General features: G+C 41.5%; 1 protein-coding gene across 2 annotated transcripts; it reads left to right on the top strand.

The window, feature by feature from the left end:
• Window positions 1-680: 680 nt before the first annotated feature.
• On the top strand, window positions 681-7,925 carry LOC110718235 (casein kinase 1-like protein 10). 2 transcript variants are annotated; one of them, XM_021897060.1, is made up of 14 exons: window positions 681-1,561; window positions 1,656-1,696; window positions 2,298-2,367; window positions 2,468-2,616; window positions 2,696-2,791; window positions 4,499-4,569; window positions 5,633-5,694; window positions 5,812-5,875; window positions 5,978-6,062; window positions 6,208-6,334; window positions 6,460-6,533; window positions 6,611-6,671; window positions 6,837-6,964; window positions 7,219-7,925. In XM_021897060.1, exons 1-14 carry the CDS (start codon window positions 1,486-1,488, stop codon window positions 7,495-7,497), a joined length of 1,383 nt encoding a protein of 460 aa, XP_021752752.1. In that variant the 5' UTR covers window positions 681-1,485; the 3' UTR covers window positions 7,498-7,925. The 2 variants fall into 2 exon arrangements, with proteins under 2 accessions (XP_021752752.1, XP_021752753.1); XM_021897061.1 differs by having other exon boundaries at window positions 683-1,561; window positions 6,840-6,964.
• Window positions 7,926-18,205: the final 10,280 nt, after the last annotated feature.

Here is an 18,205-nt window from a genome sequence, read left to right on the forward strand (position 1 = left end):
ACTCAAACTCCAAACCCGAAATGCTCTGCGCACTCCCTCACCCTTCACCACCCCCACCACCCACTTCGCCACCACTCGTCGCCCTCTCCTCCGCCGCATTTCCCTCTAGACCACTACCACCCGCACCACCTTCACGACCCGCGCCACAACAACCGCTTCAACAATAACAATTAACACATAAACAACAGCGACGCCAGACCACCGCAAACAACCACCTCCAAATTCACACCACCCCCAAACAACACTAGCATCCACCAACTCGAACGACTCACAACCCGTACTCCCTCAACATCCGCGACGCTAATCAGAGCCAATTGCAACACTAACCGCCTAAACCAACCACCACGTATCAGCCACCCCACCATCGCACCACCAATTTGAATTGAGAAGCTGCAAATCGCACAAATTCAGCCAACAAATCAGTAGTCTTCGAGCGGGCGCTTCGATTGCTTGAAGCGGATTGGTTTAAGGAGATTGAAGAAGAGAGATTTAGGGTTTTAGAATGAGATAAAGATGAAGAAGAAATGACAGAATTTTGATAGATGAAATAGGCTGCCGCACGAACTATTGGGTGCGAATTGGCGCACCCAATAATTTGTGTTTTAGAAAATATAATGATATGGAGTAATATATTTTTAACGCCTCAAGCGCTTGTTAACAACTTTAATTAATTAACACCAATAACAAACAATAATCACAATTTGGTTCTTCTTCATCTTCCTTTTATTATCCTCTTCCTTTTGGTTTCTCCCCTTTGCGAAACTCTTCTTCTTCTTCTTCTTCTTCTTCTTCTTCTTCTTCTTCCTCCTTTCATTTTCTCTCTCCTCAATTTTTTTTTCCAGGAGAATCTCTCTTACACAGATCCAAACTCTTTAACAGATCTATAATTTCCTGAATTTTCGATTTTCCAAGATTCGATTTTTAATTTTTCTTACTCAACTAGCTTTAATTTCAATCCTCTTCTTCAACGACTCTTTTTCCCCTCTTTTTCTCCATTATTATATCATCGCTGTGCCAATTTTTGGGCAATGCCGTTTGATAATCGAAAAGTTGTTCCGTATTTTCAATAATCATCGCCGTTGAATTCGAGTTCTAGGGTTTTTTGTTTTCAATTTTTTTTCTGGGTTAATAGTGTTATGCAGCCCCCTTTTTTCAACTCTTTATTACTGTTGGATCTGATAAGAAGAGCGTTTTTTATTTTCTAAGAAATTTTCTGGCTCTCTTTTAATTTGTCAAAAAATTGAAGTTTTCTGATTAAACTGTAGTTTGTACAAATAGTAGCAATTATTTGGTAAAATCTGTTTGGTTGATCTAAGGGAGGCTTTTCCCCTCTTATTTACTTGTATAAAAAGTAGTAATTTTTTAGTTTCCTCTAAATTGTAGTTGGGGCAAGGGTTATTCTTTCCATTTTTTTTTTTTTTTTTTTTTTGGGTTCTTTAAAGTTTTAAATTTGGGTTAGCCTAAGCTGTTTGGGAGTGCTTTACCATGGATCATGTAATTGGCGGGAAGTTTAAGCTCGGCCGTAAGATTGGTAGTGGTTCATTTGGGGAGCTTTACTTAGGTACCGCGATTCTGCCAAATTTTTGTAATTATTAAGAAGATATTATGTTTGATGATATGTTGCTCTAAATTTGTGTTGATTGTTGTTGGTGTAGGTATCAGTGTACAGACTGGTGAGGAAGTCGCCGTTAAGCTGGTTTGTGTCCTGATCATTCTTCTTTTATGGTTTAAATTGGTGAAAGTTTACTGGTGTGGTTGAATTTGGTGTTTTGTTCATACTTCACAGTATAGTGTATAAATATGTATGTTTTTATCTTAGTATATGCTTCTTATAGGTTAATATGATGTTGTGTGCTGGTGTCTACAGGCTTGTTAGCTGAGTAATTATGGAGTAATTTGTAGTTTAGTCTAGCCAGATCATCATATATGTGTAAATGTTGCAATCTTCAATTCTTGTAGGTATTAGTTCAACTAGAAATTATATAATCAAACATGAATGCTCCACTACTTGTCTCAATTGTAAATGAACAGCTAATTTTTAAATGTTGGATGATGACAATAGCCTAAAGGATGAAGTTTGTGAGTTCTTTCTGAATAGTGCATCGAGTAGTGAGAGTCCCATTATTAGACCTTTGTTTCCACACATTATTGTGTTTCTTCGTGTACAGTGTCAACAGTTTATTCTGGTTTGTTTTTGTGTAAATGGGAGACAAACCACAGTCCCTGCCAGCTTGGCTGGCAGAATATTTCTCTGTCTGCTGCTTATTTCACATTCTAAAATATTTTGTTTATTATAGGAACCTGCAAAGACAAAGCACCCTCAGCTGCATTATGAGTCGAAATTGTACATGCTTCTTCAGGGAGGCAGTAAGTGACCTCTCTTTCCTTATACCCCTCAGTGATTTGTGAATGTTTGTTGATTATAGTAGGGTACACTAATCTGTCTTTTTTCTCATCTGTAATGCAGCTGGTGTTCCCCATCTAAAATGGTTTGGAGTTGAAGGTGAATACAATGTCATGGTTATTGATCTTCTTGGCCCAAGTCTAGAGGACTTATTTAACTATTGCAACCGCAAATTTTCCCTAAAGACAGTTCTAATGCTTGCTGATCAAATGGTAAGCTGCTTTTTAAACAGTAATTTGCAATGGAATGATATTACTTGCTTAACGTGATTTCCCTTGGTTTCTTATGTAGATCAATAGGGTGGAATATATGCACTCAAGAGGCTTTCTTCACCGTGATATAAAACCTGACAACTTTTTGATGGGTCTTGGACGGAAGGCAAATCAGGTACATCTTGAACATCAAAAATTTTCTCTTCATCTGTGTCACTGTGAGGATTTGACTGCTAGGTTTATTTGGTTATGTTACTTCAGCTCGATTCCAAGTGTTTTTTGTTTTGAAAGTACTAGATATCAAGATGAGAATAATGTTTTTTTTCCCCCCTATTGGATCTTTAACTATTGTAGCCTGTAAGCATATGTCATAAATAAACGGTTTTTTGTTCACTCTTTGCTCAGAAGTCAGAACCCATTAATGTTATTTTTCTAGGTACTTGGTTTGATGGTTTGCCAGTTAAAATAATATTGCTATGAAACATTTTTTTGAGACTGTGCATTCGCCGCATTGTGGTTACAAGGCAATTTTTGTGACCTTTGGATTCCTGGATTCAAAAGATTTCAAGTTGAACCTCCTTACACAGTTGCACATTTCTGGCTCGGACACTCTGTTCCTTCATGTTCATAATGATCTCTATCCCAGAGTCCTAGTCATATGTTCTTGTTATTTCTAGATCTGTTGGTGTGTAATTTTATATGTGTTACTATGGGCTTTTTGCATGGCGTAAACTAATCAGGAACTTCCTCCTCTCTAACTGAAACCATCAGAAATACCTACATCGCCTCACATACCTGACAAGGGCTTTTTCTTTCTCTTGGTTTGTGAAATCCCAGACCTGATACTGTGATATGGGTGAGTGATGACCCCTTTTCTTGTGCGTGATAGTTAAGTCAACAGCCCACTTATTTTTGAGGTCTGTCTAGTATCATGTGTTGAGTTTTTGTCTTTTAAACTGGATATTTATCATTGTTGCCTTTTTTTATTTTTATTTTTATTATTAGTATTATTATTATTATTTAAAGATATAGGCCCACTAATCATTATGAGTCTTATGATCCCTTCCCTCTTTGGAGTATCTGTGTAAATGGCTCACATTGATGTGGGAAATGAAGGCTTATTATGATTGGATGTGAAGGAGTTGAATTTTTTATGGGTATGGTTGCTTCAATTTGGGTGATTGTTGTCGCAACTGAAAGTCATGGCAATGCAGATTGGCTATCATTGCTGAAGGCTATGCAAAAAGGTGTCATGTGGATAAATGTTTTTTTAAAGGGCTTAAAGGTGTGATCTGCCTAGTGGCAGCTGGCAAAGTGGCTAGTTAGCTATGATATTTTTTCCACTGTTTGTCTCTTTGTTGTCCTTGCTCTGTTATTGGGATTTGGTAGTTGAATCTTGTTAGTTTGCAGAATTTTTGACCTTTCAGATGCTTGAGGTAGTTTGGTGACTGGTCAATATTGATGTTTGATGTTTGAGTATGTTCTTTTTCCTTGCGCCTCTCTAAATTAATCCTGCAAGCTAAAGATTGCAACTATGAAAGTTAATACACCAATGTTGGTCATTTAATCTGTGCCGAAATCTTTCATCGTGCAACTACTTTTTATGTGCTACAAAGTTGATTGTATACCATGGAAAATTTCTTACTGATTCATCGAGTATATATGTATTTTATTAATTTTAACATCTATATCATACTGTATTGGTTTATTTTCTAAGCAAAGTAAAGTGTTACTGAAATGTCAACAGTAAACTAGATAAAATGATTCACATTTTCACCTTATAATATCACTTGCCTTTTGAGTTTTGGTTGGTTAGTTATAAATTTCAAGATCATTGAAGTATGCTTACTTTTCCTGCCAATTTCTGTTTTTCTTCTTGCAGGTGTATGTCATTGATTTTGGCCTTGCAAAAAAGTATCGTGATCTTCAAACACACAAACACATACCTTACAGGTACTTTGACATCCTCGTGTACCCACTTATAGCAGAATAATACCTTAAGTTTTTGAAATGATGGCTTTTGAGGTCTATTAATCCACACTGATCCTACATCATCGTTAAGAGTTAAAATTCTTGGATGTGCTTCACGTTTTAACTGTTAGGTTTCATCTGTCTGTGAGGACTCTTGTAATGCACTGAACAAAAAAAGTTTCCAAACTATTAAGATTTAAATCAAATGCAGTTGGAAGTTTTAGAATTTTGCTAGCCAGTACATTTAGTGAAAAATGAAACTTTGCTGAATGTCGTCATTACTTGTTTAATGAGAAGATTTCAAGTTAATTTGTTTGGCATAATTGGTTTAGATTTTAAATTTATACTTCTGTTTTTTATTAGATATATCACTTTTGTAATTGCAGACTCCAAGACAATTTTGGAGTAGAGAGAGATGGAAAGAAAAAATAAAGAGGGCCCATGTGATAGGAAAGCGATAGAGAGAATTTATTAACTAAAAAGGAAAGCGATGCATCTAAATTGAAATTTCCACTTATAGAAAGTGATGCATCTAAGAAAAACGGAGGAAGTATGTGAAGCTATAAAAAGTGCCAATATTTATTTAAAATAAAAATCACAGAACATTTTGTTTAAACACTTTCACTTACACATTGAGACAAATCTTGAAAATTGACAAGATCTCACGTGATTGTGTTTTTCCTATAAAACTTACTACAATTAGAGAAGATAGAGTATACGAATAGAGTGAAAATCAAAGTGTTAAAGCTAAAAAAAATAGATTAAAAAATATTGTTAGTGCTCATATATGTCATATTACATGCTTTAAGTTCTAATTAATATATATAACCTACACTTTTAAATAGAAAGCTAGTGCTATCAGCTAACTGAATAATCATCATCAATTCATCATTTGGTGGCAAAGCACTGTTGACTTCCTGAATTATTTTCAACTCACAACAGGGCTATCATGTCTTTCATTTCTTATTCATATTAGTTAGTGTTAGTTATATGTTTTTTTGGTTGTCAATGTCATCTCTGTATTCTCATGAGTAACATTATGCAGAGAAAACAAGAATCTCACAGGGACTGCTCGATATGCTAGTGTCAATACTCATCTTGGTGTTGGTAAGTGAGATTGCTTTTTCACCTCTGATTCTCCATTGTTTGAGAGTAACTCTTTATATAGTCATAGAATTGGTGGCTGTTGAACTTGTAACTGATTCTTTTAAATTTTATTTTTAGAACAAAGCAGAAGAGACGATCTAGAGTCCCTTGGCTATGTCCTCATGTATTTTTTGAGGGGAAGGTAGAATTCAATTTTATTTTATTTTTCCCCTTTGTCTTAATTATATACACCACCTTATATTTCATGTAACATGATTTACTCATGAAGCATTCTTTGTGTCAGCCTTCCATGGCAGGGCTTGAAAGCTGGAACTAAAAAGCAGAAGTATGACAAAATAAGTGAAAAGAAAATGCTTACGCCCATAGAGGTATTGACATGTGCTCCTGCTGTGCCTTTGGATTATTTTACCTAAAGGGGCTGGATTGCTAGTATTACAAGATTATACCTTCCTCTTTTCTTTTATACTTTGTAACCTTGAATTTCAGCCTTTTAAAGCTTATTGCTGATTACAGGTTCTTTGCAAAAATTATCCCTCAGAATTCACATCATACTTCCACTATTGCCGGTCATTACGGTTTGATGACAAGCCTGATTACTCATATCTTAAAAGACTATTTCGGGATCTTTTTATTCGAGAAGGTATTCATTATTTTTACTGAAGTGACAAGCTATGTTTTTTCTAGAAATCATATCAGTGTATAATATTGCCCTGGCTGGCATTGTCAAATTACAATAGTAATGTCATAAATTGTTTGTTGGTGCAGGTTACCAATTTGACTATGTATTTGACTGGACAATATTGAAATATCCACAAATTGGTTCCAGCTCCCGATCACGGGTTAGTATAATGGCTATATAGCTATTCTTCAAAAAAAAATTATTTATCTCATATTGTTATGTGCCTTTATCTTGCAGCCAACTGCGAAACCCGCTTTAAATCCCGGACCTTCTGCTGAAAGAGCTGAGAGGACTCCAGGTAATTTTCCTCCCTGAAAGTGCTGTTAGTCTTCTCTCAATGATCAATTGGGATAAGTAGAAAAGAACAGGTTTTTTTTTTTTTTTTTTTTTTTTTTTGTTTTTTTTTTTTTTTGTGTGTATTTATATGTTAAGCAATTAATATACTGTTTGTTTTGTGACCTAGTAGGACAAGAAATCCGAGATAGATTTACTGGTACAGCTGAGTTATTTACTAGAAGAAATAATTCGAGCTCAGGTTTGCAAGGTGATTCACGTCATAGATCATCAGATGAGCCATCATCAAAGGATGTGGTAAGTACATATATAAATGCTTGTTTTTTCTAGGAGTACCAACCATGAGCAACTAAACTGTTTCAAACGGGGGGTCTGTTTTGTTTCTTAAACGTGTACCAAAGTATTATTTTTATATTTAATTTGGGACGTGCTGGTAAAGGAAGCCTGATTTGGCTTCTTGCAGATCCTGTTTAATTTATTGTCTTGTCGGATATTGTTCTTAATTTAGGGGGAAAAATAAAGGTAATACTAACAATATGATTTATGTTCAGCAAGCAGATCGTGAAAGAGGTCGTATTTCTAGGAATGGGAGTACTTCAAAGAGAGCAGTTGCATCATCAAGTAGGCCAAGCTCTTCTGGTGAGCCCAGTGACGGTCGCTCAAGCAGGTTGATGTCATCCGGTGGTCGACTGTCTACAACCCAAAGGATTCAACCTGGTTTTGAGTCAAAGACATCTACTCTTGCCCGTGTTTCTGCTGCAAGGCCTGGACGAGATGACACCCTAAGGAGCTTCGAGTTTCTATCTATTGGTGCTGGGAGGAGAAAGTAAGCACTAAGTACATGCTGAACTATGTTTTTGGGTGCATCCTGCTACAAAATGGAGATATAATCAAGATCTCAAGCCTAGTTTTTAGAAGGTTTTTCACCTGGGTTGTTCTCTATGAAAATGTAAATGATCAGTTCCAAATCTGACACTCGTAAAGCTTAACGGGATATTCCATTTCCTTGCAAAGATTGTGCTCTCCCAGATCCTTTCACCATTAAATGGCTGTAAAACCTTCATTTCCTTCCTACCATCCCAAGAAGAAAAGAAAAGGAGATCGCACTAGGAAATTGTCTATATGTTGAGACTTGGACAGTGATGTTTGCAATGAATAATTTTGTTGTACTATATGATGAAACAATTTGGCAAAAGAACAATATGATGTTTTTATTACTTTTTTGTGCTAATACAGATTTATAATTATCACTTAATCTGAGTATAGGAGTTCTTTGGATGCCTGTTCTGCAGCTCATATTGTAGTTTGTACATCCTATCTTGAAATGTTGTATGCGATATAAATAGGCTTTTTATCTTACTCTATGTGTTGTATAATGGCTGGAAGAGTGTAAAGTCTGTTATTCTTGGGTAAAATTCATGTCAAGGAAGATGGTTTGTGGTTTGCCACTTTGGAGCCATGAGAATAGTTAGGCATTTAGCTGTGGATCCATTGAGGTAGATGACGCCTTGCACTTGCGATTGTAGAAAGGCACAAGGAGAAAATAAAATGCGTAACATATGCCAAGAAACCCCAAACTTAGTTCGAACAATTACGCTTAGCGCCTATGCTTGGTTTGTTCACTCCCTATATATATAGGAGGATTGTGGCTTTTGCGTATCTGTGAGGGTACGTGGGTGGTGTTGATAGAGCCGAGAATAGCAATGCCACTAGAGAGGTTTGATGACAAGGTTTATATTTTTGTCCAGGAGAATAACAAGCTTACCGAATAATGATAGTACAAGTTTTAACTCTGTTTTCTTTTAGTTGACACCATTTAACTTTTACACTATTCACTAACTACACTTTGACTAGCTTGTGGTTTATAGCTATGATAAAACATAGTCAAGTGGAATCTTGTTTGAATCGTCTCAATGTATATTTTATTAAAGTCCATTTCTTATAATTTTACAATGTCGTGATTAGAGATATTAAACGTTAAAATAGTGCATTGGCAAGCGTGAAAAGAGAAAGGTGTCAACTAAAAAAAAATGGAGGTAGTATTACATATTTATAATGTTCAACTCTTTAGCGAGTTTTATCATATTAGTATAAATTTAGTCTTGGGAAATATTAAATGATTCCTGATACCTATAATGGGACCCAAAAAACAAGTTTGTGATTAGAACCATCTCATGCAACTCCTGACTTTTAATGCAACAAAATTTCGAAATGGCCACATAATTGAACTGGGACTTTATAAATCCCATAGGCATGATATGCTTCAAAACCAATTTATATGAACCTTGGAAACATCTCCCATATTCGCTTCAATTTGAAAAAAATTTCCAACATCGGTCTAAAGGCATAAATTATAGCCTTTATTTTATACTTTTTCAAACCCGAAATAGAAATAGGTTACGATGCTTCTCATGGACCCCACAATACCACGGAATGCCATTTTTGTGGTTAAAATTATTCACTATGCCTTTTGTTTCGAGGTTTTTTGATGTCCTGCGGGAGAGTTACAATTCCAACACTGACCTGGACGCCTGTACCTGCAAAACAACGGAGACTCCGGTGGGTGGGAGTTCCGCCTCCGACGATCAAGTTAGAACGTGTATGAGGAGTCAAGTGCGGAAAGTAAAGGGTCTCTCATGGATTCCAAGAGAGTATCTGCAATGTGAATTTCTGAATAGATATTCCTTAGAGGGAAACATCTCTTTATATAGCATTGGAAAATGTGCCCATTACTAGGTTTTAGTAAACCTAGGCCTGACTGGGCTTTGCCTAGGAATTTGGGCCGTAGAAGGCCTATTTCCTGATGGGCTATCAGTTTGCCACGTGTCGTGGCCTGATTGGTCAGCCCTAGACCTCTCACGAGACGACACGTGGCGGACTCTGATTAGTCCACGTGGATGACACGTGGCAGGACGTGAGTGGTCCACGTGGCGGGGAAAAATCCCCTAATCATTTGCCCCTCACAAGGGTGACGTGGCATACCACGTAGCGCCTGTGACAGGTGTCACGCCATGATTGGCTTAACGGTTTTTACCGTTTTTTTTCTCTTGGAATTCACTCCCCTATTAATAAGGGTTGTCCCAATCATTTGATTTTTCTAGAAACTTTCAGACAGAACTTGGACGCCTGCTCTGAAATTGGACGACTGATATTTGCCTACAGACCGCCTGTTTTTCGGACCGCCTGATTCTCAGACCGCCTGTTTCTCAGACTCCAAGCTCTTAAAGTTTCAGACTTCTTCTCTAAGGTAACCGCCTGTTCCCTTGTACTTTTCTCTTTACTTTTCTTTTTTCCAAAAATGGTAGCCCAAAAGCACGCGACACGACCTAGGTTAGTGATCAGTCGGTCACCGGGGATGGCTGAATCTAGAACTAGGAGTGCCGGCTGCCCCTTGCTGGACCACCCTTTGCGAACTGCCCGGAGTCCGACTGTCTATGTGTCTGTGCAGGACACCATGGCTAAAACGAAAAGAACCAAAAGAGTAACAAATTCAGACGGCTCCTCATTCTACGTCACCATAAGCGAAATCTCGGACGTGCCGCCTGGCGCCCCTAGCACCCCTAGTGATTCTATTCTGGCAGAATCAAGGGAGGAGGTACAAATGAACCGTCCATAATTGATCTTTCTGGGCAGACGGCTGCCCTGGTCGAGAGCTCGAGCGACGACTCTGAGCCCAGCACTTCCAGTCGGCACTCTGACGACTCAGAGGAGAAGCACTCTCGGCTACATGCGGCCAGAGAGAGTCACTCAGTAGAGAAGGGGGAAAGATGGGCAGAGCCAGCCGCCTCCCAAAGAGAGTTGTACACTCCCTATTTCTGCCATGTCTCCAAAGGCAGGCGCAAGGCCATGTCCAAGAGAATAGAGAGTTTCAGGGTCGACCATATAATGGGCCATGGCTACATCCTTATGGTGCCGGATGCCGAGGACACGGTAGTCTGGCCAGAGATGTCCAGTTATAGGGACGAGTGCTTTGGCTGTTACGAGGCGACCATTAAAGCTGGTTTAAGATTTCCTCTACATCCGGTTGTAGAGAGGATTTTGGACGGATACCAACCGGGTCTCTAGCAGTTAGCCCCAAATTCTTGGTTCAACATCCTGGGCTATGTGGCCGCCTGCGAGATGTATGAGATGGACCCAAGCTTTGAGGCGTTCGCCTATATGAACTACCTTAGCCGGACCCCTAAAACAAGTGGGACCGGCTGGTACCAGCTCTCTAGCCATAAAGGCTATATGATGACAATGGACAAGGAGAACAAGTGGAAATTGGAGGAACACCTTCTACATAGTCTCCTGCCCTGATAAAATCAAGAATAAAAAGTACAATAGGTGGAACAGGGATCCACCGTACTTAGCAGGCGGCTTTAACCTGCCGCCTGTTCCTCGAAGAGCCAAGGAGGAGATCCTTGACCGAGGGCTCTTCAAGGTGTATATACAGGCGAACCTAGAAACTGGGTTGAGGGAGTTCATCCCTAAGTAATACATCCCAAAGTATAGCTGGCTATACGATGGGACGTACCTGGCCGCTTGCGGCCTAAGCGAGGAGATGTCGAGAGGTAACTAGTCGACTGTTTTAAGTGTGTTGTCTATACTTAGCTGATTTTTTGTCTAACCATATGATTCGTCTTTTGTAGATAAAGCAATGGAGAGAATCTCGGCCTCCAAGAAAGCAGCCGCCCAAATCCGTGCAGCCATTCTGGGCAAGCGGTCTGCTAAAGAGTCGCCTGCCAAACAGGCGCCTAGGGTAAGTTGATTATTAATTCAATACAACCCTTTTGTGCATGTCGCCTGTTTGCTTGCTAAATGTTTCGTATTGCAGGGCAATGTTGTCAGACCCTCCTCCTCGTCTCAGCTGGACCCCAAGGTCAGAAAGCAGACGGACGGGGACGTGTCGACCCCTGGCAACACTAGGCGTCCTGCGGCTGAAAGGCAAGGGAGGACTCCCCAAAGTGGGGCAAGGACTCCAGCTACCCCTGGTAGCAGCCGGTCCCCCAGGGATAAGGAGACGGCTACAGGTGTAACATGTTTAAAATTTTCAATCTTTCATCAAGTAACCGCCTGCTCAAAAAGCAGGCGGCATGCCTTCTACTTTATAGCTGCATATTAACCAAAGTCTACTTTGCAGACGCCCCTGAAGAGCCGGACTTGGTTCAGATGGCCAAGTCCATGTTGAAGGCCATCCCTGTTGAGGACAGGAAGTCTGTTAAGGGAGTCGACACCCTTAACCTCGAAGCCATCCTAGCTCTCCTTGCCGAGGTACACTTAGTAAAAAAAATTCTTCTTTTTCATTTTTGTGCATTTTCCCTGCCGCCTGTATCTGACGACTGTTTTTTAGCCGACTGCAGTCTATGTTGCGAGTGTATGGTCTCCGCAAGCCCATCAACGAGAAGAAAAATAGTTAAAAGCTGCGAAGGCCATAGCCGCCTCTGATTCTGATAAAGCTATGTTCCAGATAGCTCAAAATGAGATTCTGACCACTGACATACTATACTACCAGGCGTCAGCCAATTTGCAGGTCAAAAAGGACTTAGAGGTGGCCAAGAAGAAAATCTTGGAGCTGGAGCAGTCCATTAAAGACCTCAAAGAGGAGATGGCGCCTCAAAAGGAGGCGGACCAGGAAGCCGAGGGCCTCCACAAGCGGATCACTAAGCTTAAAGGCCGCCTGCAGAGTCAAGAAACGGACCTCACTCAAAAGCTTAACGAAAAAGCTGACGAGGAGAAGATGGCGCTTGTTCAGGACATGATGGACGACTGCAGCGCCATCATGAAGATGACATGGGCAGCCCTCTTCCCTGACTCTGGCTATGAAAAGTGGGAGAGCCAGTTCGCCGTCTATTCTGATCAATACAACAAGCAGATCATGGAGCAGGTAGACGGCGGCGAGGATGCGGAGGACGAAGTGTCCGACTCCACCTCCGCTGAGGAGGATCCAGCGCAGAAGGAGGCGAACGCCGAGAAAGAACAGACACCTGTTGAGGCTGCCAACACTGAGCGCCCTCCAACTGCTTGAATTCAGCTTTTATGTCAACTTTCTTTGGCCTGCGTGCCGCTTGTCTTGTATCATTACCCGACCGGGGTCGGGGTTTATTAACAATTTTTGTTTCAACATTTCTGTCGGCCATAAGGCCGACTGTTAATATCAAGCATCCGGCAGTTTTGCCGGTTTTTCTCCAAATTTTTGAAGTCTTTGAATTTTTTTGCTTTTCATGAATTTTGCTAAGTGTAGGTAGCCTCTTTTCTTCATGAATACTTTATATACCGATTGTTCTTGCCCCTAGGCGACTTGCACCTGATTTTCAAAGGTAAGTTGATTGACTTGGAATTTTTGATACTTAAAAGTATTACTAATTCTGAGTCAATCTTTGTGGTGATTGCCCCAAACCAGGCTTCCATTCGGCCATTAAGCAGGCGAACATCTAGCTTAACTCGGCTTTCGGCCTTAAGTTAGATGCAATATACCAAGTTTATACTTAGTTTTTTTTTATTGTTCATTAATAGTCCGTCTTCTTGGTGCCTGTACAGAACAGGCGCCAATCTGGAATGCTGACCTAAATAGGAACAGTGGTCGACAGCCGCCTGCTTTTTACAAGAATAGGCGGATTCTTTCGTACCTTTTTAAGTTCCAATGTAAGATGACTATGACTTGAACCTTTTGAGGGTTAATCAGTCACTTGATCTATGAAAAAACAGAAGAGTGCCGCCTGTTTTTTAAGGAATAGGCTGCGAGTTGTTTGTTTACATTCTCTTGCATGGAAATAGGCGGCGTTTGGAAACAGTCGCCTGTTGGTTTGCAAACGATTACAAACCTTTGGGGAATAGTGGTCGCATGCGGTCTGTTGGCCAATGAACAGGCGGTTTGATTCGCACCGTTTAGGTTCCCTTTCAAGGTTGTCAATGTGACTATGAGTTAACCCTTTGGGTTAATCAAATCTTTGTCACTTAGTTTTGAGTGAGTAGAAGAAACAGGCGGCCTTGGCCGCTTGGTACTCCTTTATTCGCCAACTTTTGCTTAGCTATTTACTCAAACTATGCCGGTTGTATTGTCCCAAGCAATATCAGACGGTTTCTGACTTAGATTTTAACTGTCTACCGCGTGTTTTCAGTATAGCGGTACGTTTATCTTCGTCTCAGGTCAAACGACTACAAGTTTGTCTAGAAGACACTTGGTTGAGACGCTTATTTTATGTTTATAGAGAAATGTGCCACCCAAATGGGAGATGCTCTCTGCGACGAATTCACCCAGATGGATGTCGCCGGACGTTTTCTCTTTTCTGGGACAGACGTATTGTTTTAATTTCATAAGGATCATCCGACCATGGTCCTTAGGTTGATCATCCGGCCTGTGGCCCAGTGATAAGTCTACATGATGCTCTCTACGACGAATTCACCCGGATGGATGTCGCTGGACGCCTGCTCTTTTCTGGGACAGACGTACTGTTTTAATTTCATAAGGATCATCCGGCCATGGGCCTTAGGTTGATCATCCGGCCTATTGCCTCTGTGATAAGTCTAGACTTGATCATGTTTATGCAAAGATAATTAAAAAATAATGCCGACTGTGTACAGGCGGCTTTACCCCACTGAGGAGACTTGTAAAAATTAAAAATAAATTGCAAATTTTATTGATATGTATATATACAAATAATTTACAATTCTCAGAAGTAGTACTTTTTTAAGTTGTCTACGTTCCAAGTTCTGGCTAGCTGCCTGCCGTCTGGTGTTTTCAGGCGGTAGGTGCCGCCTCTAACTTCTTCAAAGATTCGGTAGGGGCCATCCCAGTTAGGAGTCAGCTTTCCTTGTTCGTTGACCCTACCGACTGCTTCCATTTTTCGTAGCACAAAGTCCCCTACTTTTATGGGCCGCTTGTGCACTCTTTTATTTTAAGCTCTCGTCATTCTCAGACGGTAGATCTCATGGTGCAAGGTTGCATTTCTCCTGCGTTCTGGAAGTTCATCCAATGCTAGCCGCATGGCTTTCCAGTTGGCCTCTTCGTCATAAAGCATCACTTGAAGAGTCGGCTCACAGTGCTCAATAGGCAGAACAGCCTCTGCCCCATAAACCATGAGAAATGGAGTTTCACCAGTTGCCCCTTTTTCAGTCGTCCTGATGGCCCACAGAACATGCGGTAGCTCGTCAACCCATAGGCCGCCAATTTTTTCAATTTTCTTCTTGATGCCATCAGAGATTAACTTGTTGAAAGCCTTAACCTAGCCGTTTTCTTGGGGGCGGCTGACTGATGCAGTGAAAGATTTCTTGGTCTCCCAACCAGTTTGTGAGAGTAGGTGTCTCAAATTGAGGTACGTTGTCAAAGACCATAGACATGGGAACCCCGAACCGAGTGATGATAATCTCCAAATGAAGGAGATGACATCTTTGGTTTTTATGCCTTTGACTGCCTCGGCTTCTACCCACTTAGTGAAGTAGTCGACTGCTACCAAAATATATCTCCGTCCGCCTGTAGCGGGCGTATAGGGACCCAGAATATCCATGCCCCATTTGACGAATGGTAGTGGGCTATGGATAGTCGTCAAAACAGTAGCCGGACGATGGATGAGCTTGCCAAACCTTGGAGACTGGCATATGACGTCTGCACCACAGCCGTTCATTATGGAGCTCCCCCCCACAAATACCTTCCAGACTTGATCAGGATTGTCTGGATCAGCCGGCCTAGTCATCTCAACAATGAAGTCGGCAAGTGCCTGCCCCTTAACTGCTTTCCTTGGCTCAAAAGTAATTTCTAAGCTTTGCATTTCAATTGCCCACTTAATCATTTGGCCGGATGATTTCATGGTTGTTAGTGGCCGCTTAATTGGTTGATCAGTGTAGACCACAACCGGATGTGCCAAGAAGTAAGGTTTCAACTTCTTAACTGCCATGTAGAGGGCCATGCCAAATTTTTCAACCATAGGGTACCGTAACTCATCGTTTTTCAGAATATGGCTGATAAAATAGACGGGGAGCTGGCAGCCGTCTCTTTCAGTAAGGAGGACGGCACAGAGAGCATGATCAGAGACAGCCAAGTATATGTACAACACTTCCTTTGTCAAAGGGCTGACAAGCCTTAGCAAAGAGTGCAAGTGTTCCTTCAACCTTTGGAAGGTCGCCTCTGCATCCGTCCCCCATTTAAACATAGCCTTCTTCTTGATTGCTTGGAAGAAATAGAGGCACTTGTCGCCTGACCGACTGAGAAATATCCCCAATGCCGCCAGGTAACCTGTTAACTTTTGAACTTCCTTAACAGTATGGGTAGACTGCATGTCTATGACCGCCTGTATTTTTTTTTGGATTGGCCTCTATCCCCCTTTGATCAATCAGAAATCCGAGGAACTTCCCAGACTCTACACCAAAACCACATTTCTTGGGATTGAGCATGACCTGGTGCCGCCTGAGTGTGGCGAATGTTTCTCGGAGGTCTGTAAGATGGTCCGCCTGAAGTTTGGATTTAACTATCATATCATCAATGTACGCTTCCACATTCCTTCCAGTTTGATTAACGAAGGCTGTATTAATCATTCTCTAAAAGGTAGCAGGCGCATTCTTCAAACCAAACGGCATCACAGTATAGCAAAATAAGCCTTGATTAGTGACAAATAATGTCTTTTCTTGATCCTTCTTCCACAAGGGTATCTGGTGAAAGCCTGAATAGGCGTCCATGAAGCTCATCAAGGCATTACCGGCTGTAGAGTCGACCAGACTGTCGATCTCTTGGAGAGGATAACTATCCTTTGGACATGCCTTGTTTAAGTCTATATAGTCAACACACATGCGTCAGGTTCCATTCGGCTTCTTTACTAGCACAACATTAGCAACCCAATCAGGGAAGTAGCATTGCCGAATGAACTTAGCATCTAACAATTTTTTCACCTCGGCGGCTGCCGCCTGGCTTCTTTCTTCACCATGGTTCCTCTTCTTCTGTCTTACCGGCTTCATTTTAGGATCCACAACAAGTTTATGGACGGCGAGATCCGGGCTGATGCCTGGCATTTCGTCCACTTCAAAGACAAAGATGTCTTTGAATTCTTTTTAAAAAATGATGCAAGCCTGCACCGAGTTCAGCAAAAGCAGTCGTCCCAACCTTAACAGTCCGGTCAGGACGAGAGTCATCTAGGACGACCTCCATGTGCTCACCAGCCAGCTGGGGACGGAGTTCGTCCGCCCTTTGACCGGTCAGTGATTGCTATCGCTTGTCTTTTTTCTCGGCCACCATTTGGTTAGCCTTTCTTTTCTTGCCAACTGCTGTTGCAGCAGGCGTGGCTTCCTTGACTTGGTCAAGGACAATAATCTCTCCACTGGGGCTGGATGCGATCACAGTGGGCTTTACATCAGAGAGGTAACACTCCCTGGCCATCTTCTGGTCTCCCCGTAAGGAGCCGACTGTTCCATCGTCCCTCTAAAACTTGAGAAGCATAAGAGAAGGAATGATAACAACCTTGGATTCATTCAGGGTGGGACGCCCTAGAATCATGTTGTAGGCCGTCAGTTCTTTAACAACCAAGAACCAGACCACCATGTGGCGTCCCTTCCCTTTCTCGCCCAGTCGAATAGGTAAGTTTATTTGACCTACCGGATGTACCACACCACCCCCGAATCTTACTAAGGGATGAGAGACCTGGTGCATACTCTCGGGCTTGTACCTGAGCTTGGTCAGGCACTTGTGACCGATGAGGTCCAAAGAACTCCCAGTGTCAATGAGGATTCGGCCAACTCTTTGGTTGGCCACTTTGCATTCAATTACAACAGGGTCATCATGCAGCCTCCTGACTCTGCCCTTGTCATCTTCAGTGATAATGACTTCGGAGAAGGAATCCTTGGACGCCTGTCCCTTGTCAACTGAATTAATATCGAGCCCCCTGATGTAGTCCTTATTACCCCGGATGGTAGGGCCGCCCCCAGCGAAGCCCCCTGCTATTGTATAGATTGGAGTTTCTTCAATGTCCGAACTATTAGCAAAGTAGGACTTCTTTTTGGGCGGCTGCCCAGTGTTAGTTTGTAGGGTAACTTTAGACCTGAGAATGTAGGACTTGAGTACTCCCTTTTCAGCCAGACGATCCAACAGACGCTTAAGGCTATAGCACTCGTTGGTATCATGGCCAATATCCTCATGGTAGTGGCAGTATTTGTTCTTGTTCCGATTTTTGGCGGAACCTTTCAAAGGAGTCGGCTTCTCAATAGAGACCCGGTCCTTTATCTCCATGAGGATGGAGTAACAGTCTTTGTTGAATTCGTACTTTTAGGAGTACGTCTTCGCTTATCTCGTTTTCTTCTAGGATGGATGTTCACCAGTTTCAGCCACCCAGACTTGTTTTCTTTTCTTTTCTTCTTTCTTAGCCGGCTGTGACAGCCGACTTTCTTTTTTATCAGACCTCCTTAAGCTCGACTGTTTACCGACATTGCAAAGTTCGGTCGTCTATATATAGGCGTCCGCCTCCATCAATGCCTCTTGGAGGGTAGCCACCATCTTTCTGACGAGGTCGAACTTGAAGGCCGACCCGTCCTTCAGACCTTTGAAAAAGTCTGTGTACGCTACCTCATCGATCAGAC

Source organism: Chenopodium quinoa, unplaced genomic scaffold (genome assembly GCF_001683475.1).
Source record: "Chenopodium quinoa cultivar QQ74 unplaced genomic scaffold, ASM168347v1, whole genome shotgun sequence".
Lineage (NCBI taxonomy): Eukaryota > Viridiplantae > Streptophyta > Magnoliopsida > Caryophyllales > Amaranthaceae > Chenopodium > Chenopodium quinoa.